Below are 23,804 nucleotides of genomic sequence, written 5' to 3'. Positions count from 1 at the left end.
GCATATGAAGAACAACAAAGAAGAGAAGCAGAGGAGCAGCGAAAGAGGATTGAGGAAGAGGAGCGAAGAAGGAAAGCTGCATATGAAGAACAACAGAGAAGAGAAGCAGAGGAGCAGCGAAAGAGGATTGAGGAAGAGGAGCGAAGAAGGAAAGCTGCATATGAAGAACAACAGAGAAAAGCAGCAGAGGAGCAGCAAAGGAGGGCTGCACAACTTGAGCAACAAAGAAGGATTGCAGAAGAAGAGCAACAGAGAAAAGCTGCACATGAAGAACAACAGAGAAGATTAGCAGAGGAGCAGCAAATGAGGATTGCACAAGAAGAACAACAGAGGAGAGCAGAAGAGGAAGAGCAACGGAGGGTTGAGGAAGAACAAAGAAAGAAAACTGCCCATGAAGAACAACATAGACGAAAAGTGGAGGAGCAGCAAAGAAGGGCTGCACTACTGGAGCAAAAAAGAAGGATCGCCGAAGAAGAGCAACAGAGGAAAGCGGCAGAGCAGCAAAGGATTGTAGAAGAGGAGCAAAGAAGGAAATCTGCATATGAAGAACAACAAAGAAAAGCAGCAGAGGAAAAGCAAAGGAGGATCACAGAGGAGGAACAAAGAAAGATGGCTGATCATGAAGAACAACAGAGAAGAGAGGCAGAGGAGCAGCAAAGAATGGAGGCACAACTGGAGCAACAAAGAAGGACTGCAGAGGAGCAACAGAGGAAAGCTGTTCATGAAGAACAACAGAGAAGAGCAGTGGAGAGGCAACAATTGAGGGCTTCACAAATTGATCTTCATAGCAGGACTGCTGAAGAAGAGCCAAGAAGACAAGATGCACACAAAGAACAACAAAGAAGAGAAGCAGAAGTGCAGCAAAGGAGGATTGCAAAAGAGGAGCAACAGACAAAAGTTTCACATGAACAACAGAGTTTAGCAGTTGAAGAGCAGCTGAGAAGAGCTGGACAATTGGAGCAAACAAGAAGGCTCAGAGAAGGCCCACAAATGAGAAAGGCGGCACAAGAAGAGCAGGAGGGGAGAACCGTACAAGAACAAAAAAGAAAAACAGAACAACAACAAAGGAGAGCACCTCAAAGTCCAAATGACCAACAAAGAAAAGCAATAGACCTGAATCAAAGAAGAGATTCACAATTGGAACAAAGAGAAAAAGAACATGAACAACAAAGACAGACTGCCCTACAGGACAAGCAAAGAAGAGAGGTACAGGAGCAACAAAGGAGACTTTCTCAAGAGGACAAGCAAATGATCCTTTCAGCAGAAGAACAAAAGAGAGGAGTGTTAGATGAGCAGGAAAGAAAAGCAAAACATGAGGAGCAACAGAGGAAAGTTGCACAGAAGGAGCAACAACAAAGTGACGTGGAAGAGCACCGGAAAAGGCTTGCACAAGAAAAGCAGCAAAGGATAGCATCTCTGATTGAGGAGCAAAGGCAAGTTAAACAAATAAAAGAGCAAATAGTTAGCAATACTGAAAAAGAAACAAAAGGAAAAGCAAGAGAAGGAGTAAATGTTTTAATTTCAGAGAAGGAAAGTGTCAAACAGACACAAGAACTTAACAGAATCCAACAACGGAATGAGGTGCCAACGAATGAAAGTCTTGTGGAAGAGGAGAAAACGGCATCACGGAAAATGTTGAAAAACGAGAAAATAGCTGCTGAGAAGGAAGAAATCATGGGAGAACAGAGAACAGAAAAACATTTCAAACAGGAGAATGCTATAGAATCGACACCAACTAAAACAGATAATGATAGTCAAGCTAACAAGATGGAAGAAGACAAGCAGGTATCATCTCTCAAAGTAAAAGCAAGAGACAGTCAAGAGATGGACAAAGGAACAGCGCAGAAGACGGATGCTCTCCAGTATTTTGCAATAACCTCAACCAACAGAGAGAAAAGATCCAGAGAAAAACAGTTGTCCTCCCCTTCACCTTTACAACAACAAAATAAGAAACAAGGGGAACTTGAATCACCCAATGACTTGTTGCACCAGAGACATTACAGACCTCATGCTGCTGCATCTCCAGCTCCAACTCTGCCCCGCTCCAACACCTCCTCTCCTGCGCCAGGAGCCAAGCCCTTGATGTTCAGAGTAAAGGACAACACCATCAGAGGTTCCTCTCTCACAAAGTCCGTCAAGCCACGCTTCCATAAGAACTTTGGAGAGGACTTCTTAATGGGTTCAACATTTGACGGGGCATCAGATAAAGCAGAGGATGACCAGGAGATAATCAGACGAAATGCAGGGACCCCATTAAGTCGTTTTGCCTCTATCAGCGAGTCTGCAGCTCTCCTTTCGCCGACTTCATTACAAGATTACTCAAGCACTACCCCTCACCTGAGACCCTATTCTAGGAGAAGCATGGCAACGGATGATGACGAATCTCGCTCTGTCATCAGCAGCATGTCAGAGGATGTGGAGAGCTTTGCGACGAGTGCAGCAGATCTGACCGAAATGCATGGCCTGTTTGATTTTGACAGACCCGAATCGGCATGCAGTTTCAGCAGTGATGTGTCACGGTCTCTGGGCAAACCTCCAGTTGTTCCACCAAAAAGTGAGAAAGCCTTACGGAGAGCTCAAAGGTTAACCTCTCGAAGGATGAAGAAAGAACTCTCCAAGGCTGCAGAAGGAAACCCTGTGGGAGTTGGGAAAGAAGTCTCCAGTTTTCCTTCTTCATCCTCCTCCTCCAATGAGGTATGCTCCTCCAATCACCATGTTGTGGCTTCCCCCCATTTTTCTCCACCTGTTGCCTTTGCTCTTGCTCCGGCTACTGGATCCAGCTTGCCTTCCTCTCATAAAGATCGCAAATCCTCTCATCGCTCTTTTCATGCTTCTCCTCATGCCACCGGCCCCATTTCTATCCCCAGTCCTTCGCCTCATGCTGGTTCTGCTGTGTCTCTACATGCTTCTAGCCCTGCTTCCAAACCCGAAGCTCTTCAAACAGTTGCTCATGTATCCTCTTCTCCCACTCTCCATCATGTCAATCACCCAGCCACTCCTGTGACACAATACCATGTAGAGTCAACCAACTATCCATTGACTCAGCGGAAGGTTCTGCAGGATCTGGGATCTGGTCAGTTCTTTGTCGTAGACGTGCCTGTTCAAGTAAAAACGAAAACTTTCTTTGATCCTGAGACAGGAAAATATGTTCAGCTGAACGTGCGCCAGACTGGTCAGAATATTTCTCAACCTCAGCTTCAGCAAAAATACCAACAGCCTCAAGTTCAACAACAACTGCAAGTCCAGCAGCAGCCACAGTCCCTCTCCTCTGTCACCACGGCTGCTAGTAAGCCTTTTAGGTTTTATCAAGGCTACCACAGTTCTCCCCAAAACTACCAGGCAGCTGTTGTCAACTCTGTGCATGAAAGCAGCTCATCAGTCTCACCAGCTCTACACCAAAGCCAGCAGGCCTCAAGAGAAAACCACAGCTGCAGAACTCCCGTTCCCGAAATTGATCAGAACTCCGAGGGCCATCGCTACAGTCCAGAGAAAACACCATACATGGACACAGTTAATGACATCACCAAGACATACAACTTGGTGAACAGCACACGGGACTCATGCAACCCTTTTCCCGAGTGCGACACAAACAGCCCGCTTGGTAGAAGTTCAGTTTGTGAAAACGATCACTCAGCTAACTTGGAGTATCAACCTCGTGACATTATTACCATAAGTGAACTAGAAGATTTCATGGAGGTGTCTGACTGGTGAGAAAAAAGACTGACATAAAAGTAAAGAAGTTTTTCCTGAAAATATAACACCTGAAACATACAGTGTATAAATGATGCCATACAAAGTTTAAGTAACTTGTCATCTGAAACAAATTTTGTTTTTAATTGTATAGGTCACTGTGACATGCTCTTAAACTGCTGCTGATGTCTTTTTCACAGATTAACTGTTTTATTTTGTATTTGTATTCTATATTTATTGTTACCATTCCATTTGGCTTTGAATGTCAGAAGCTAACATATCTCCCCGTGTTAACAGTGACATCTGTATCTCATTTCCTGGTATGGTGAACATACCTTACATAAACAAATTGCGAACTGCCCCATCATAAAGTGCTTGGTCCTTTATGGAAGAATATGCATTTACTTTGCATTATAAGCAATGGCTGGTCTGTTTTACCTTTCATGTTGTTAAAGCCTTGCAATGCATGAAATAACTCTTCAAAGTCAAAGATCTTCAAATGGTATACAACATAGTTTGTCTATGCAGCAAGAGTGTCAAAACGAACATGGTCACATGGAAGTGATACGATTGTTGTTTTAAAGTTATACGGTACTCTGTTTTATAAGACGGATGTTTCTAGGAGTGCTTTTGTGTTGCTGTGAATGTAGCATGACATGGACTTTTTCAGACAACAAAAACACATTTAACACAGATATTTCCCACCATGTGATTGTTAATTTTTTTTTCTTTTGAGGATTAAAATAAAACAAGATTTCTGAAAGATTTCACAATAGGTTCTTTTTATTTTTACAATGCTTTAAAATGGGGGAAGACTGCATTCTTAAAGCTTTTTTCTTTAGATGTTGAGAAGGTGAATTAAATGGGTGGGGATTGAGTTGGGCAGCCAACTCAAGGCATGTTCAGATAGACACTGTTGAAAACAAGAATCTGGGTGCACCTGCTGGGGTCTGCTGGTCCAGGGGTTTCCTGGGTCATATAGGCTGTTGGCGGGAAGCTCTTTAGGCCCAGGTTCACCTCTTCCACCTCAAGGAAACCACTTTGTGGGAGTTATTTTATGTGGGGTGCCTTACCATGGCCTCTACTTTGGTAATTTGAGCAAAGGTGACATAAGTCTAGTTGGTGTGATATTGTTTGTGTGGGGTATTTAGGCCTCATTACCGAGTGGCTGGTTCCTGGCAGACGGCCTCTGACTCTACAGAGCTGGGCTCAGGTGGGAATCCATTCGTCTTGACCTTCGTGGGGCTATCTCACTGGGCCCAATGGCACTGTGTCCTCCCTCCACTGGTAAATCTGTTACCTGCTGATGCCATAAGGTAACAGTTAAACTGACCACAAAGCTCTATGTAACACAAGCATAAAATGAATAATGGTGTAAGAATCCTCATAACCCTGTGTTAAACTGGCAACATGTCCAGAGTTTAATCAGCCTTTGGTCCATTACTGGGATGACAGATTAAAATGGTCCAGAACTAATGGTGAACAGTAGTTTTGAAATATGCTCCTCAAGATTAAACAAACATAATTTGTTAATTGTATCATTAATAGGGCATACCATAATACATAGCTTACAAGAAATTACAGGCAGGAAATTCTGATAACCCACATAGCAGTGATTCCCACCCCAGTTTTCCTCCTCCTCACACTTTGATTTGAATCCAGACTGTGGGAGTATAAAAATATCCAAACACTCATGGGAGGAGCAACCTCAGAACAGAACAATAAAGTACTTATTGTACTGAACAACCTTCAAATAGACACTGTTGAAAACAGAATATTTTTTTCCATATTGAAAAATGTATTTCTTAAGATTTTCAACCAGTTCAAAATAAGGCAAACATGAGAACTAATTTTACAAGTAATTCTGGGCAGAAGCATAGATTTTTATAGTCTTTGATTGCACATTGCACAATGTTTAACAAATAGAAAACCTGTAATTGTTTTGCACTTATTTGATGTGTTGATGATCCCCCAAGAAGCAGTAGCCAATTTTGACCACTATGTGGCAGAGTAGAGTGAGCCCCGCACTTGAATTTGGGACACAGGAGAAGGAAAACATGAGGGAAATCCCAAATGAAGTATCAGTTTAGCACATGTAAACACAACCTTTAATTCATAAAACCTGTGATAGACAGCCTAAGTTTAAACTGCAGAAACACTTCAGTTTACATGTCCTGCATTTTAAAATAAGTTCTCAAGGTGAGAAGGAATTAAATCGCTCTAGGAACACAGCCAGCACACTTTCCACTGATTCCATGGTTTTCATAGAAATCCTACACACTGTTTGAAGGGTTAAATGTGTTGTGTAATTTCATTTGGCTTTGGCAGAGCTGAAAGCAGCCAGTAGAAGCCCTGCCTCAGCAGTTTAGCCTGCCCAATAAAGCAGCAGGCTTCATACCACTGGGACAGTCTGACAACCGCAGCCAGAGACAAGCCCATGCCACTCCGTCCAGCAGCCGGAGACACGGAGACGTCCCACGTCTTGTGTGTGCACGAACAGAAAACAACAAAAAGAAAACATATCATGTTCAGATGAGCATAAACATGAATATGCATCTTGAAGGCAAACCCTCAAGATGAGATACGGCCATCATCTCTAGGTTCAGGGGTGTTGGGCCCTGGTCCAACACCCACTCTCAGGAACACAGGAAATGACATTTCCTACGTTTAGCAGGACACAGAGGGAAAAGACAGAGAGAGGTTGACGGAGACAGCTTAGAGGGGAGAGCGAGGGAGAGAGTGGGAGTTTCTAAGTGGGAACAGAGCTTTTTCTGTTTCATATTACAGAGAAAAGAGGAGAAAGAGGAGAGGAGTTAATGGTGGGTAAGGGCTCTGGTGGTTTGTGCAGCCAGCCTCCGTTTTGAATGTAGCTGCTTTTGAAAGTGCTGTGCAGTTGTCTAGGTTTATGGATTCGCTGACTGTGGAAAATGTACTTCTCTATAGTGGTCCTTGTCCTGACTAAGACTCTGGTCACAGGTAAGTTTACTTTGTTTGCAGCAATGAAGCTCAGCAGAATTGAAAGAATGGGGGGAAACAGAGTAGCAATTGGTGCACACAGCAACATGTAAAACAGATACCATTGTTTACTTTTAGTATGAATACCTTATTTTTATGAAAGAAGCACAGGAAAAAAACTTTCATGTGTTTTAATTGAGTTATTTTTTGCATGCATTTAAAATGATTCTTGTAAGTGCTTGTAAGACTTATGTTTCTCTTGGTTTTTGACAACAAATCAAGACAGTCATAAATCACATGTATAATTCACACAGATTGATAACGTCTGCATGACTTGACCCAGATTTTTAAAATTGACTGGGCCGCCTCTTGGCCCAGTCAAGAGAGAGGTGAAAATGTGCCACACATGGAAAGGTCATTCTTATTTAGCTAAATGTTTTAGACTTAAGAACATTTTGGTTTCTATGATCAATCACACATTTTGCACTAATGTTGACGAGTCAGCTTTTTCCAGAAGCTTGAACTGCACATTAATATGTCCTAGAAACTTTTTCTGCTCATGATGTTGCATTAAATAATGTTGGACCTAACCTGGGGCAGATTCCCAACTGACATAACAAGAACGACAACGAAAAAGCAGCAGCAGATGTTCCCTGTTATCCCGCCTGCAGGGACTACTGCGCAGAGGATCAATGTTTCCCACCTGTAGCATATCTTTGCCTGTCTAATCACACTTATCGACTCACATTCTGTGTCAGACACATGTGACTCTGCTTCCATCAGAAGAAAACAAAAGTAAGCAGGGGAAAAAAAAACAACATTTGTGCACAACGTATGATTTGTTGATTTCCTTATTGACCAGAATGGCTTTTTAGCGGTACAGGCAAAATTCCCTTCTGGTGATGGAAGACGCATACAAGTAGAACCAGTCATACTGTATGCTTTTAACAGCATAAATCCTACAAGCCATTGTGGGTGTGTGTACAAGCTTAGTTTGTGTAAATGCTACAATTAGCCATAACTGTCACGGAAAACATTGTTATAAAAAATGATCTCAGACCATTCCAAGGGGGGCACATTTTCAACTCCTGTAATTTACTAATTGAAAAAAGCAAGAAAGAGTCACGCAAGCTCAGTCATTCAGTGACTGTCTGACATACTATGGCAAAGGAGTGTGTTTTTGAACACTAATTTTTTATTTATTTATTAAGACTTTAAGAAACGAAACATAAATTCAAGTGATACATGAGGAAACAATTTAACTTTAATGACATTTCTCCATAATATCTCAAGATCTTTTAACGTTTTTCTCTGGACTTCTCATTTTGAGAAGTTAACAGAGTGAGGCTATAACACAACATCCTCAAAATATACATTTTTGGCCGACAATCTTCACACCATGGATGCAGCTAAATACAGGAAAATCCTGAAAAAGTAAACTATTGGAGTCTGTAAAAAACTTTAGACAGTGGCAGAAGTTCACCTTCCAGAATATTAAATAATCTAAAACATGCAGCCACAGCTAGAGTAGATTGGATTACATCATCATTACATATTCATATGCCGAAATGGCCCAGTCAAAGTCCAGGCCTTAATCCAATTCTAATTTGTGGCAAGACTTGAAAAGATATTTTTCTAGACATTTTCTATCAAGTCTGTCTCAGTTTGGTCTACCTTGCTAAGAAGAATGGCAAAAAAATTTAAAACGTGTAGACTTGTAGCTGCAACTGCTTTAAAAGTTGTTTCTACAAAGTAATGTCTTGGTTGGGAAGAATACAAATACACTCGTATTTCTGAATTTTTACTTATAGACATTTTATAAAATGCAAACTTTGAATGCAAACATTCAAAGTTTGCAGTGTTCTAAGCTTTGAATGAGCTGTTTATGTGAACTCCGCTCTGTTTTTTGCCAACAGAGGTATGCCACAGCCTGAACGTGACAGTCACCCCTGGGCCTTTGGTCTTAGTCGCAGAGAGAGACAACTTGACTTTGTCCTGTCTGGTGTCTGAAAAAAAGTGGAGCAACAGTGTCCTCATTCTCCGCTGGTTCTTCTTGCCTTCGACTCTGCCGACTCCCAGACCACCTCCTTTACCGACCACTTCTCCAACTGCACTCCCACCCTCCCAGTTTCTGATTGTAAGGATAGGGATCAAGAAGATACAGCAGTATGGGAACTACAGCCTTCGCTTCCCCCAGCCAAAGTTTCACTTATTTGACGACGCGGGGGGAGAGGTGTACCGGTTGCTCATCATCAATGTCACAGGGACGGATCAGGGCTTTTATAGCTGTAGAGTTCAGGAGATCCGAAAGTACAAAACCACATGGAGAGCCTCGTCCAATGGCTCCAGCACCACACAGCTGACAGGTAACTGAAAAATAAATTTCAGCCTCTTTTTCCTCTATAGCTTAAACTTGGTTTGCATAGTCAAAAAAAAACAAAAAAACAAAAGACAAATGTGACTGTTTGGAAATATTTCCAGTTGGAAAAAAAAGAAAAACACATACAATTATAGTTTGGAATCTAAGGCAGCATCACATTTTACAATTAATTGTATTGTAAATTGAGGCTTTGCATCTTTTGTTTTATAGGATTTGATTTTTACATGTATTCATCAATTCATCATACCATGATAATTTCTTGCCACTCAATACCTATGTTAGTAGATTACTCTCCTGATGTCCTTTCTTTTTGTGAAATCCAGTGTCCAGGTGACTGAAGCTAATAACTAGTTGGAAAGGAAACAGCATAAAAACACCATAAACCTAAAAAAAAAAAGGATTTTATTTAAAAGCTATTTATGGACCTTTGACCTTTTGTTGGGTTTCCACTGAAAAGATATTCAGTCATGAAGAGAAAGATTATTAAGTTGCACCACCAATAATCTGTCTGTGTGATACACATACTGAGGAAAAACACAAATAAAGCAATTTTAATCAGAGTTTCTGATAGAAAAGTACCATAAAATATTAGAGAAAAGTGTTGCCCATATTTATGGCATAGTTCTCCAGTAACACTTACATGTTCCATTATCAGGATGTTTCACACAGGAAGATTAATAATGACACACAAACGCTAAACTGTTTCCTGTGAAAATAATCAATGGCTTCTTTGTAAATAACCCCCCAATGCAAACAGGAGAACAGTTCAAACATTTATTAAATAGTGTTTAAATAAACTACTTTTAGAACTGCATGGTGGTATCATTAGTAGCACTGCTGCCTTTCAGCAAAATAGGTTCTGGGTACAGATCCCAGTCTGGGAGCACAGAGGTTAAATGTTCTCCCCATGTATGGTTTCTCTGGTTTCCTCCCACAGTCCCAAAACATGAGCGTAAGGTTAGATGGTCTGTAAATTGCCATTAGATATGCGTGTGTGCATGTTGTTTGTTCTGTGTGTTTCTCTGTTGCCATGTGATAGACTGGCAATCTGTCAAGTGCACGTTCCCCACCTCTTGTCCATTTACTGCCGAAGTTAGACTCAAGCTCCGCTACAACCCTTTTTATTTTTTTGTGTTTGGAGTTGATTTAAGATGACATAAGTCCACTTTGGTCCTTTTGGACAAGTTCTGAGCTTCGGTCTCTTGGCTGCAACTAATCTGGGTTTATTCTTAATAAAGATGCCAGGGGAGTCATTTACTGCGTGTAAAATTTGATCTCACTTCAAAACTCCTTCCTTGCAGAATCATAAATTTTGTAATTCTCTCCTGGCATTGATTAAACCAAATCTTGTAATTTACATGACAAGCTAAGACACATATGGCTAATTGTGTATTTCTGAATGTCTGAGTAACACATCAGTGCTACATCCCTCTCTGTTTATCCAATCATAGTTCCCTCACTTTTTCTCTCATATAGGAGGAAGCCAAGCCTCCTGACCAACTGACCCCAGTGGTCAACAGCTCAAACTGTATGCTTCCTTTTCAGTGTAGAAAAGAAACCATTTGGGGAAGCTTTTAAATAAAGTTAGGGGTTAGTTTTGATAGATAAACACTTGATTAAAAACCTTTGTTATTGGAACAGTTTTAATTAGCATAAAGAAATTAGATTTTAATTCAGAAAGTCATTGACTGAATTCACCATCATTTATGTGATCACTGAATTTTACGCAGTACGGGAACAATTTAGAAAACTACCTTTGGCATTTTCAAAGGATTATCAATGAGCCCAACAGTTCGGTTCACTTTTGAGAATTTGATGTATAAAAAAAAAAAAAAGGAAAATAAAGTGGAAAAAAAGCCAAGAAATGCAGTGTTTTAGAATCTGACTACCATAACTTTGTTGTCATTTTTTAGACGAAACAGATTGTTAACTGTAATTCACGCAACATGACAAATGATTTCACATTCCTACATATATTAATAGTAAAAGTGTCCTGCACCATCTGGCCTCTCTACAGGTGCGTGTGCTCAACACTGCTCTTCAACAAATCGCAGGAAGCAAAGGAGGGATTTCTACTGTAATTATTCTGAAAGAATTTGTTTAGAACTGACTTCATCCTGCTGAGACATATTCTTCTTCTATTCTATCAATACAAAACTGTTCCATTTTATTTTAAAAGAGCAAGAAAAAGAAAGAAGTGTTTTTCATGTAGCTGCAGGAGGAGTTAGACTTGAGTGTGAACCCAGTTCTCAGGCATTTCCATCCCAAAACAATGATCTCACACAGCCAACAGTATAACTCTATTTACGAATATGAGGGGGGAAAGGCAGTGGTGCTGAGCTGGCAATGTTCTTAAACTCACATGATGTCAGCATTCTGGGATAACTGCACTTTTATTTAAGTCACCAAGACTCAGAGAAATATTCCTGGAGAATTAAGTTTCAGCTGCTTTAGCCATGGTCAAATCCCCCACAGAAATTGAATAGGCGCTGAAGGATTAAATGAGGTCATGTAAAACGCACGTGACGGTAAATAATTCTCCACAAGAATGATCCACTTGACTATAACTGAGATCGCCATAGATTTATGATACGAAAGTAGAACTTTTATTGGAAATTTTATTCTTAAACATTGTGCTGTTGCTAAATGTTGTTTATCTAGTGAAGTCCATTTCTGTACACAGGAAAACTCAAAATGTCAACGCGCCACAGGTTTAATCACATTAAATGCGACTTTAAGGTCATTAAAGTCACATTTTTAAAAATATGACTAATCCAGGCATCATTTTGTTGTTTGTACCTGATGAAAAGCACATATATATTTTCATGTGGTTACACATGGCCAACTTTACACTGTTTGGTTCCTAAGCTTCTCAAACTGTTTGGACTTTTGCACATTTTTTCATCTCATACCTACAAACCTCTGGGTTTTTTTAATTGCAGTTTTGTGTGCCTAATACAATTAGCCACACAAAATTAGTCTAAACCAATGCACAGTAGTGATAAATGTAAAAGTTAAAAGAACATCATAGATAGGAAGTGTAGCCATCCTTTGTTGTTGTTTTAGGTGCAAGCTTTTAGGAGTAGGGCTGTTTAAACAACTAGAGACTAATATTTATGTCATTTAGTCTTTTAAAGAAAGCTCCAGCTTTTAGATTGGATGATAAATGTCTTGCCACTCTAATTCAATGTATGTGTGGACTTTTACTAGGCTGTGGTGACATGAATGTGTTACAATCTTAATGATTTCATTCCAGCTTTTTCTGTATGTTTGGTCACCTATATTTGGCTTGTGGCAAACCAAAAAAAATATTCTCTTAATAGTAGTCTACTACTCTCCTCTTCCACAAAGGCAAAATGTGTGGAGTTCAGGACCAGAACTCAACCAGTTGGCTACTCATCTGATTAATGCTCTTAATAGCTGTGCCACTCTGTTTGCATTTTAAGATGTTAAAAAAGTTCAAGGGGTATGAAAGCTTTTGCAAGGCGCTGCACATTTTGCTTATTTTACACTAGAAAAGCATAAAGGTTCAGGTCAGACAGAGTCGTCTGACAACGCCCTGCCCTATATTCAGGGCACGCTTAGGAAGCCACGCAACCTCAGGCATCCCAGAGATGCATTGACCACAGAGCCAGGAAACACAAGAGCTGGTATTATAAGGGTAAACAATGAGGGGGGGGGGAGCTGTAATCCAGGGAAGCCCTTAGTTTCCAGTTTTCAGTCTTCACTCAACACTTAAAGTTATGAATTATTCATATCCCAAAGATTCTGCCAAACAAGACAAATGTTTACTTTATTACATCCCAAATTAAGCCATTTAAACCAAATGTTTGAGTTCTGTCTGCTCCTTTTTGTACCAACGGGCCGAATCTCTCTGAGCACTGGCTTTAGATTTACAACAATTTCCACATCTTCACTTTTCCTTTCTGGATGAGTGCAGATGAGCCAACAGCTGCAACATGTTCATTCTGGGCTGTATATATATGTTTTAGCATAAACGTGGCGCCATTCGGTGTACAGTCAGCATTTTGCAGACACATCTGTATAACATATGTACATATAACAGCTCCTGACAGCCAACCTGTTGACCTCAGACTGTGCGGGTTAAAAGCAACCATTTCTCAACTTGAGTCTTTTTCCCCATCAGCTGAGCACTCAAAGAGTTCAGACTCAAGAGACTATGTTCCTCATTATGTATATCCGTTTATCAACAAAAGGTCATTGGGGACTGGACAAGTGGGGTACAGATTATGCTACAGCAACAAATAAAAAAATTATTTTCATGCATCTTTTTTCTGTTTGTTTCGCCAAGAAAAAGCATAATTTTAACATCAGCAATGTAAGACGATTTTGAAGTTTCTACGTTTAACAAAAAGAGTGAATTTGCTGTGCAAATGCAAAATAGTTAAAATTATTTTTATTTTCCTATTTTTGTAATGTAGATTTTCATGCCACATACTCGTACATGACAGAAATTAGTCCATTTTCAAGTTCAGTCAATACAGTTTGCAAACAAGTGTTCAAGAAGAAAATCCAAACCACATCATTCCTCACACAGAACATAACAATATGCACATTTACATAAAAAAACAGGAAGCCATTAGATGGAGAACAAAGCAGATTTGATTTTGAATGAAATCTAGTGGTCTGGAAACAGACCTGACCAGGGTGGACCCTGCCTCTCGCCCAATGTCCAGAGTTCTTCATATATGCATGGATGGATGGATGGATGATGAATGGATGGGACTGGAAATGATTGTGAAGTTACTCTGATTTGATGCTGTTTTCTTGAAAATCATTCATGCACATCAGCAAAACAACTATGAAGTGACAGTCAAAAGCGAATACGCAGAATAAAAGAAAATCTCCCCATTTTTATTCGAGAGCAGCTGCCCAGTGAGGCCTGCAGCTTTGTGGATGTCCCCACTGTGGGTTTGGCCGATGCTTTTGAGCAGTTTTCTTTTCTTTTCTTTTTTTTTTTCTTCACAGCAGTGGTTTGGATATTTCCATAAACCACTGAGGTTGTCTGCTCCATTGGGTCAGTGCCCACAGACATCAGCGATTTATAAAGATAGACTTGGAAATTTTATGTTCTTTAAGTGCTGCGTTCTGCTGACTTAATGCAACATGTTTGCTTCTACAGTGCACTTTACTCCTGAGGACGGCAGCAGCGAGGGACTCTGGGTTTTATTTGCAGGTAACGTCTTAAATCTCTAGACCTTCGTATAACCTTTAATCACACATAACCTGGACAAAACATTTTTTTTTCGTTTCCGAACCAGATGTGTATTTGTGTGCCGTGTTGATCTGCTCCCTGGGTCTGCTGTCCATCTTTTTGTTCTCCCTCGTTTTAACATGCCAGTACTTCCACAGGAGACACAGATTGAAAGGTAAATCCACGCTTTTTTCCTCTACAACTAGAATGTAGAAAATGAAGTGTGACCTGTAGTTCATACAAACTATTACATTCACAATGATCTTTCTTCTGATTTCTCCACAGGAAGTTATCTTTTCGTCAAATGTCCAGAAAGCAGGTACTGTGCTGTTTTTTAAGACTCTTACAAAACATTTTCACAAATGAAAATGGTAAACAAAATGAACATTTAAATGTTTGGTTCAATCATAAATATCTCTTCCTGAAATGTCATAATTGGGTCATTCCTTTTGCATCACTTTGCAGTTGTAATCCTGTCTTTCCATCAAAACAAAGTCTATAGGTTGCTTGAGAAACAATAAGCTCGAAGGATTTTTAATAGTCAGGAAGACTGAAGCACTTAATTTTTCTAAGCCTAATTAACCAAATGATTTTTGTTCTCATTCCTGTGCAAGTCTCAATCTTACATATTTGGGAGTTTTTTAATTTTTTTATTTTACCAACTTAGCAAAATAAAATTGCATTATGTAATGTGACATTTCGGTTTTACTGACCTTTTGATTTCACTACTACAGCAGCTTGATGAAATCAGTAAAACATGCAACTGCAATACTGTTGCTGAATGACATTTTCTTGGCTTTTGTTTTGTGAGCTTTAAAATCTTGGCCAATAAAAATCTATATCAAGAGGGGGAAAATCTATTCAACAGGTCAAAAAATAATAGGGAACAACAGGGTAGATATGTTAACACAAGAAATCAAACAGCCAAAACACACTTTTTATAGGGAAATTACTTTTTATAGGGAAATTATCGGTGATCTTTGGATCTTCTATTCTTTGCAGTTCTGGAGAGACAGTTACCAGCTCCAGCAGCTGCTCCAATTCTCCCCCAAGAACACGAAGAAAAGAGACAAGACAGCAGGTTGACAGAGGACCGAAAGTGACACCACCTGAAGACCCACTGTTTCAGCCACCCATCAGAGGTAGAAGATTGTGTTTAAACTCTTAGAAGTAGCCACATATGCCTTTAGCAATCAGCCTATTTACCCTGCAGATCCTGTTGAAAAGCTATGATCTCAATGTGGACAAAAGTAAAAGATTATTATAAGTGAACCTCTCCAACTCTGAATGAAAAAGAAAGCTTGGTTCAGTTTTTCTTCTCTTTCTCGCGGTTAAATTTCATGTCTCATTCCTAACACATGTGGAAGCATTAAAAAGTCCCAAAGGGCAGCAAGAGGTCAAAGCCCACAAAAAAAAAGACATCGCCAACTAAGAGCAGACATTAAATCTACGCCGAAAGACTAAATCATCAAACGATGGTCTTGTTTCACTTCTAAGCAACATCTTGCTTGAGTTAGACTTCGACTTCAAAACACAGTGACATTTGTGGATTCAAATCTCCAGGCTGTTGTTTTTCCACACAATTAAGTTTCTCACATTTGTTTTTTTCTTGCAGCGCCTGTTGCAGCAAAGAGACCTCAGAAGCCCAGAAGGTTGAAGACTCAGCCGAGGAGATCTGCTACCGTAAGCCCTTCGTCTGCTCACTGGATGCCATAAACACGGGCAGCGCTTCATTATGCGTTTTTAATTTTTTTGTTTTAAAAGACGTTTCTCCTTTTATTTTGTTCTTCAAGAGCAGATTTGTTATTGAAATACGCACAAGAGGGAATATGTTTCACGACCGCGTGATTGTCTACCAGAGTTTATTGCCGTCGCTTCATTCAGTTATGAGCTTGATAATTCTATTTAGCATTATTGCTTCAGAAACTCAATTATTTACTTAGAGTGCTTCATTGGTTTAATATCCACAATGAAAGCCTCAAACGAGTACATTCAGAGGCAAACTAACTCAAATTCAGGACCACCAGTGACTCCCGCTTGTGCTGTGCTTGAGATTTCACTGTGAAAAGAAGCTTCGGAGATGTAAGCGTTCACATGTGGATCAGATTAGAGCAATTAGAAAGATCTGAGGGTGCTGAATAGGACTCCTTTGGCAGCAAATGTTTTCAAGTAGTCTGAATGTTCCCAAAGCTCCTGCAAAAAGCAGTGAACGCATAGTTTCTGTAGCCGACGAGATGCTTAGCGAGGGAATGCTGAGCAGACTATGTTCCTCATTTGCATTATCTGCCAGCTAAATTCCCTTGTTTTTCCTCTTCCTCCTCTAGTCCCGAGTTTCACAAGAAGACAGCCTGACATACGCAGAGCTGGAGTTAGTCCGACCGCGGCAGGAGCCACCAGTCTCCCCTAGCCCTGACGCCACTCCCTCCAGCTCCGACACTGTGTACGCTCAGATCCTCTTCCAGGAAGAAAAGCTATAGACCTGGCAGCTCGGCACCTCCTGGTGAGGGCAGAGGTCCAGTTCTCCACCCAGAACTGAACTAAGCAGCATCTAAAGGAACATATTTATAAACTATGAGCATGATATTTAGCTGTTTTTGATGAAAGACCCCACGTTTGAGGGTAAGTGAGTGGTTTAGAGTGTGCTCTGTGCAGGTCAAGTCCTGCACACCTATTTGTTTATTGACGTGGTCACTGGCCAGTGAGTCTGTTGTTTATAGCCCCAATTTAACTATTGTCTATAAACCTATGAGACTTTGTTGAAATAAACTATTGTCTAGAATTTTTTATTTTTTTAACGCAGCATCATGTCACTTTATCAGCTTTTTAAGCAAACTCATTATTATTGTATTAAAACTCAATATTATTATATGCTGTGGTCTGAAGTCTTTAATTTAGAAAAGTGCAGAAATAATAGAAATACACCCAGTCACAATGTCGCATAAGCGCCTTTTTTTTTCTACAATGCCGAAAGGTACACTGGATCAGGTGGATAAAACTCCAGCGTTACATTCCTATGCATCTGATAACTAATAATTATTTGGGGAATGTCAAAATATTCTGCTGCATGACTGTCTTTGAGAACTTACATTTCTACCTGTTTTTCCAGAAGGTACTTTCTAGGATTGGCCATGGACTGCAACTTGCAGCAAGAAATAAATCGGTTTATTTTGATAGTCGATCATACATAGCGAGATGTGTTTTTGAACAAAATGGTTTGTAGCTAAACTAAGTTTCCTCCTTTGTGCCCGTTATGATAATCACACATTTACTGAAATCACACTGAGAACCTCTGTGCTTTATGCACTGATTGGTGCTACACCTATAAATAAGAGAAGATCAATTTGCCACTACAACAAGAGTGTATTGAACATGCATAAAAAAAGAAGCTGGATAATTCCTGAAGAATTATCCAGGAATTATCTTGATAACAGATATTATATATATATATAATGATTTCCAGGTCAAGAATGAAATTATTGAAATGTTGCATATGGCTGCTGTTTTGGCTTTGCAACAGTAGAATCCTTCTAGCTTGATTTAAGCAGTATAGTGTAAGCACCCAGAACTTAAGTAGCCTGGAAATATGGTACTTAAATGTGGTAATTCAATCATTTTATTGCACTTCCCCCCCGATGTGCATAATCTGTGCATTAATATTACAATTATGAAAAAATTTGCAATATATTGCGCAGCACTACTTTCATTTCCTCACATTTAGAAAATGCTGGAAATGATTAGAAATTACTGCATTTGTCACTCTGCCAGATATAACTATTATTGGACATTTTCTCTTTGTGGGAAACAAAGAAATTGGCTACGTTCGTTAGAGCATTAAAGACTCTCATCGGTATTTTTATCTGATTCACGACGCAAAAAGCAAAAGACCCTCCTCTTGGGTCAGTTTTGATAAATCTTTCATAAAATGCCAGAAATGAGGCCAATCAGTGTGTGAAACTGACATTTTAAATCCAGAAAGCAGTACATACAGGGAAGGTGAAGGGTGCAAGCCAGTTTGTGAAGGTCAGTGTGAAGAACGGAATGAAGATGGAGGTGCCTCCAAAGAGAATGATGCACATCTACACTCCTTTTATAGCGAGTGGGAGAGAGACGGAGAGACCATCATCCCCCCACAGTTCACACTGACTGGGATGAACCCGCTAATGACTACATTTATTCAAATTAGACTAATTGTAATCATGGTTAATAATTAGCTTTACAGTGCATTATAATTGGGTTAGGCTACAAGATGGTTCTGCCTAGGTGCAATAATTTATTTGATTTAATTATTCTGAGGAACCCAGTGGTTTGACACCTCATATCATAAAACCAGCCATGTAGAGAGAATGGAGATGGCTGTTGTCTTTAGAGAAGGTCAACGCTCGCACTCTGGGAAAATTATGAGGACTATTTTCCACTCTATTAAGCCACTCCACTTAGCACAATTAGCCACACACACAAAGGTTAAAGAGAGGGACCCCGTCCTTTATGATAGAGGAGTGGTGCATTTGCTTGAGTCACAACAACAAACGTAACGCAAGCAGGACTCCGGAGTTTCCACAGTCCAGCATGAGTACTTGTTTACTGGCTTTTATGTGATAAACCGTCACAAAGTAAGACATGGAAAGAAAACGTGTACGTAGTTTTACATTTTTTTTAAACAAAAACCTGAAAAGTATGACATACATTTGTATCCAGGCCATCCCCAATGCTTCAACTCCATGTAGAACATGGAGTTACAAATCCTTTAACTTTGCACAACAACAAAAGACTGGAATGTTTGCTCTTTATTTGAAAAATAACTCAAGCTCGGTCCGGTTTGATGAAAAACATGTCTTGCCATAGATTGTTGAATTTAGATCTGGATTTTGAACTTTAATGTGCTTTTTTCTAAACCATAGATGACAAATTCAGACTCAGTCATATTTGACCCACAAGATTATTCCAGATGTTTGCCTGACATGGGCTGCTGGGAGAAAACACATCGCCTCACAGAGACGACAACTTCCAGATTTCTCTGCTGGGCTGTTAAATTGAAATTTAGCTCGCAAAGATTTCAAGAAAAGAAGAATGAGATTTATTTGACTTTTTATTGCGTCTTATTTGACATTTCCTTCCTCCAAGTGTTTAATTTTGGCCTGTGGTGTATTTGATTTTGACATTCTGTTTTGTTCTCTTCCAGAAAGGTAAAACCTCTAACTATTTCTCCATACAAGCCAAATTTGTGAACTGCACAGTTCAGTTGTCCTGTCACCAGATTGTCCAACCTTAGCTGTGAATCTATGCTCCTCTTCTAGAGTTACTATGGGCAGATGATGGATTGAGTAGGGCTGCATGAGATGTTCAAAGCTTTATATATCGCTCTACAACCTGACCTGGTTTTAAACTATTCGCACAACTTTATCTCCGACATGTCTGCTGTGTTACATTAGGAGTAAACTTTCAAGCTGCCTCTTGTTAAATGGCTGAGATTAAAAGCAGGACTTTGTGGTCCGTCCCTCAGCGATGGATCTAAAGAGACATATTTGTCTTTGGGAAACCATAAACATGCAAAGAATCTGTGACAAGCATCAAGCGTCCCTCAACAAGACCCAAACACATTTTAAATCCCCCCACATCCAAAATTCCGCACCAAGAATTATGATCCGAGGAAACAGTTAAATTCTCCTAAGTACCGCATTATGAAGCAAAGTAAAAACACATTGTGAAAAACAAAACCCAGTTCCTGTCTGACAAACATCCTGAGCGCTGCACGCCACAAACACTCACCACAGAAAACATCTTGTAGTGCAACATGCAAACTTGTGTGCATCGTTTTTTACTATCCTGAAAATTGACCTAATAATTATTTCATAATATAGTACTTTATACCGGTAATTATTCTTTATAAAACCATTTAAACGCTCCATGTTGTCTGTATTCACACACATCCCCTTCTGCAATTTAAAACTGAAATTATAGAAGGCAATCTCATTTTTATTTATTTTTTTATAAACTTCAACTGTAGGCCTTGGTCACTTCTCTTGATGTACCGAAGCTTTATTTTATTTGTTACACATACTTTTTTGTTTATTGTTGAAACTTTTAAGAAGTTTCAACAACCCGACACTGGTCTCCTTCATAAGAGAGGCGAAAGAAATGATCTCACAAAAATTTCTGTTCATGATTTTATTTATGTTCACTAACATCCATTATTTACACAGCAAAATACATAATTAAATATGCTTATAAATGAAAAATATTGCTTTGTGTGTAATTTGATTCCATGTTAACTACTATATTTACAAGACAGCAAATGTCAAACAGCTTCTACTGCTCAGCCAGTGTCACACCTGAGAGTTTTTCTGTCAGATTATTTCCTCATGGCGCGTCATGGTACTCAGACATTTCCACGGCAACAATCGCTCAGTCGCAGACCCAGGTGAAAACTCTGCCCCAAGCATCTCCAGCCAGCAGGGTCGCGTGAGTCCTGCACAAATGAGGGTAAGCATGTTGTGAAGCATCCAGTGGAAGCAAATTTGACAAGATTCTTATTAAAAACTGCATTGAATAAAGATTTTACTATCCAGGGGAAATAAATAGATGTTGGTTTCTTCTATATTAAAACCTATAAAAACAAATATCCAGGTTTTCGCCTAGTTGAATAATTTGCTACCTCCTGTGTGCACAAAGGACCATTACTGCAGATCCTTCCTCCCAGCATCTTTAAGGCTTTATAAACATCTCTGCTCCAAACAAACTCAGTAACTCTATCACTTTGTCAACTGTAGCTTTTCTCATTTCAAATAGCATCACTGCTGTTATTTGCACATTCATGTTGTTTTCACATCCTGTATACTGTATATGTTATGCACACATATTTTTGTATATATATACACATCTTGTACATATTCTCTTTTTCTAAATTACCCACCTCAGCTTCACATGTATTTTAAACAGAGTGTGATATTTTGAACAACTGCACAGTATTATTATTTTTCTTATGGTGTCTAATTACCACCTTTATCTATAACGTCTAAAGTTGTAACACATGAAGCTCTGCCAAGACTAATACATAAGCGGATTTTGTGCTCATCAACGTCTGGTCATTTGAATACTAAGCATTAACCTGGCTGGCTTTTATTTTAATCTCCAGAAAGGATGAAACAAGGTTTCTGATTCGTCAGTGTGATAACCTAATGACTGAGATGAAAAAACACACCCATTACTTTTCCAGAGTTTTCAAAACTATGTAGAAACCATCATTAAAACACAACTTATTTGTAAGTTGTGAAATACAAATAACACTTAGAATAAATACACAGTTCAGCCCCAAATCATTCACACTTCTGTCAAATTTCAGACTAATGTAATATTTATTCAAATTGAAAATTATGTTTTGGTGTCCCTACTTTTCTGTGTAAGAGAAAGCTACAGATTAGAGTGATGGCAAGGAATCGATGGATTTTTTTTTCTTTGATAATTGAAAATGGTATAAATAACTTTGACATACATTTTTAATGTTAAATAAAAAGAAGATGGGTATTTTAACCTAACAAAAAAGTCTGGATTATTTTATGATGTTTTGAAATGCCCGTCTCGTCCCACCACAAAAAAACTTATTGGTTAAAGTAAAATAACTGTAGAGCAAAATCTGCGTGGATTATTAGTAATAGTAATTAAACACAGCAAAATGGAGTCATTTCAACTGCTGAGAGTTGGAGAATCTGTACCTGGACATGGCCAGGGCGGTGATGGCGGGGCTGTCGTTGGAGCGGCGCTGTGACACGCTCTGACCTCTGCTCAGCTCCCGACATAACACCAGACATCTCCTCCAGCCTTTCCCCCGGCCCGAGGCGCTCCCTGCGGATCCATCAAGAGAGCACATCCACTTACTCCAAAATAACCAGTGAGCTTAACGTTGTGGCACCCAACGGTCCTCACAAAACAATTAAACTGTACATTAACGCGTGTCCGTCTGCAGTCAGCGGGCAGTAAAAGGGAGAAAATTCCCTCAAATATAAAAGCTTCAGGGTTACGTAAAGACTTGTCTCAATGTAATTGGAAAGCATAATACTCCTATGAGGTGACGTGAGGCTGTAACCAACGTATGCTAAATTGGATCTGGGTATTATTGCTTTCTAAATTATACAAACACAAACACACACACACACACGCATACGGGCACGTCAGCAGAATTATTCATCAGTGTTTACTGCCTCTATGTTTAATAACTTTATAACAACATAATTCTTGCTAGCCATAATGCTAGCGAGGGGTAGGGTGAGGACTAGGAGCGCTCGTCTGGAAAAGAGAGTCTAGCACTGAGCTGAGCAGTTAGACGCCATCATAACAATTTATTTCATTAAGGTGAGGATGACCCCTTTTTCCACAACTGCATATGAGTTGGTTTCAGAGTTTTCTTACAGTCAACCGCATACATTTGTATTGTTATAAATAAAACACACACACTCATATCTTATAGCACTGTCAGTAACATTACCGTCTCTCTCTATCTGGTCCTGCCCTGGGGACATGGGCTCTTCTGGAGGGCCAGGTAATTGTGTTCTGGTGTACTCTGTCCTCCATATCTGTACGAGAGACGCATAACGAGTGGCAAAATTATAGACATAATTCAACATAATAACAAGCACGCTCACACTTGAACACACCCACCTCACACTACCAGCATAATGATTTGGTAAGGGCAGCGTTTGCGTGTGCGTGTTGTGCACGTGGCATGGACACACACACTCTCCAAGCGAAGAACAATTCAGATTTTGCCGCTTTGATTGCAAGGAGGTGGCACGTGGTAATATTAATCTCGAGTAAAAACACTCAGCCGACACACACGCCACCTTTATGTTGTCATTAATAACTTCAGTGGACATGCGGGCATATGTGAGGATAATATCAAAGTAATGACTACGTGGCAGAATAGTGGAAAGTAGACTATATAAAAACAGTGCAAAGAGAAATGAGTCTGACTTGCTGTACACAGTGCTCTGCAAAAGTATTCATACCTCTTGAACCATTCCTAATTTTGGCATATTACAACAAAAAACCTTAATGTTTTTATTGAGATGGAAACATTATACATATTTTCACATCTTTTACAAATAAAACCCTAAAATAGTATGACATACATTTGTATTCAGCCCCCACTGACCCTCCAACACCTTTTTTTCCTTTTTGGATTTTCATCAGTGTACCTTCATTTATCTTTACTTCAAGTTCCTGTCCTTGAGGGGGAAAAAATAGCATTCCCACAACATGATGCTGCCACCTCCATATTTTCATAAAGGGAGGAACTGTTCAGGACATTTTCTATGTGTAAGCAGGACAGTCAGTCTTTTTCATAAAGGCCATATTTGTAAACGCACAGCTAATAGATTAATCAACATAATACTGTTTTATAACCTAAATTTTGCTTAAAAGTTTTCTTCCCTTATCCTTGCCCTTCATTATGCATTTTACTTTATATATATATATATATATTTTGTAATGTTTTCGGTTACTGCATCCTCAGTGTCTCTTCACTGTACACTTTCCGAACCTGTTGGCCTTGTTCTCCGCAGATATGTAGCT

At 39.5% G+C, this 23,804-nt stretch overlaps 3 protein-coding genes across 4 annotated transcripts in view; 2 read left to right on the top strand and 1 right to left on the bottom strand.

Moving 5' to 3' along the window:
• lg15h10orf71 (linkage group 15 C10orf71 homolog) overlaps window positions 1–4,463 on the top strand; it is a 15,168-nt gene extending 10,705 nt beyond the window's left edge. Inside the window, exon 3 of the mRNA XM_017308816.1 lies at window positions 4–4,463. Coding sequence (XP_017164305.1) covers window positions 4–3,711 — 3,708 coding nt within the window. The 3' untranslated portion in view covers window positions 3,712–4,463. The remainder of the gene's footprint in view (window positions 1–3) is intronic.
• A 1,904-nt stretch (window positions 4,464–6,367) lies between these two features.
• On the top strand, window positions 6,368–17,108 carry vstm4a (V-set and transmembrane domain containing 4a). Its single transcript, XM_008429725.1, has 8 exons — window positions 6,368–6,666; window positions 8,562–9,011; window positions 14,169–14,222; window positions 14,308–14,415; window positions 14,526–14,559; window positions 15,243–15,382; window positions 15,856–15,923; window positions 16,565–17,108. Exons 1-8 carry the CDS (start codon window positions 6,618–6,620, stop codon window positions 16,715–16,717), a joined length of 1,056 nt encoding a protein of 351 aa, XP_008427947.1. The 5' UTR covers window positions 6,368–6,617; the 3' UTR covers window positions 16,718–17,108.
• A 3,282-nt stretch (window positions 17,109–20,390) lies between these two features.
• Window positions 20,391–23,804, bottom strand: part of wdfy4 (WDFY family member 4) — a 53,249-nt gene continuing 49,835 nt past the window's right edge. For both annotated transcript variants that reach the window (XM_017309189.1, XM_008429715.2), the window contains exons 63-65: window positions 22,720–22,807; window positions 21,950–22,079; window positions 20,391–20,706 (exon numbers count right to left, since the gene is read on the bottom strand). In XM_017309189.1, coding sequence (XP_017164678.1) covers window positions 20,643–20,706; window positions 21,950–22,079; window positions 22,720–22,807 — 282 coding nt within the window. In that variant the 3' untranslated portion in view covers window positions 20,391–20,642. The remainder of the gene's footprint in view (window positions 20,707–21,949; window positions 22,080–22,719; window positions 22,808–23,804) is intronic.

Source organism: Poecilia reticulata, linkage group LG15, assembly GCF_000633615.1.
Source record: "Poecilia reticulata strain Guanapo linkage group LG15, Guppy_female_1.0+MT, whole genome shotgun sequence".
Taxonomy (NCBI): domain Eukaryota; kingdom Metazoa; phylum Chordata; class Actinopteri; order Cyprinodontiformes; family Poeciliidae; genus Poecilia; species Poecilia reticulata.
Note: the sequence above shows the minus strand (reverse complement) of the source record. Positions and strands in the feature narration are given on the sequence as shown.

What these genes read in the sequence shown, in the direction of transcription:
- vstm4a (XM_008429725.1), top strand. Translation starts at nt 6,618, where the DNA reads ATGTACTTCTCTATAGTGGTCCTTGTCCTGACTAAGACTCTGGTCACA. An exon ending in ACTCTGGGTTTTATTTGCAG is followed by an intron (nt 14,223 to 14,307) that starts GTAACGTCTTAA and finishes TTTCCGAACCAG; the next exon opens with ATGTGTATTTGTGTGCCGTG. An exon ending in GTCAAATGTCCAGAAAGCAG is followed by an intron (nt 14,560 to 15,242) that starts GTACTGTGCTGT and finishes TATTCTTTGCAG; the next exon opens with TTCTGGAGAGACAGTTACCA.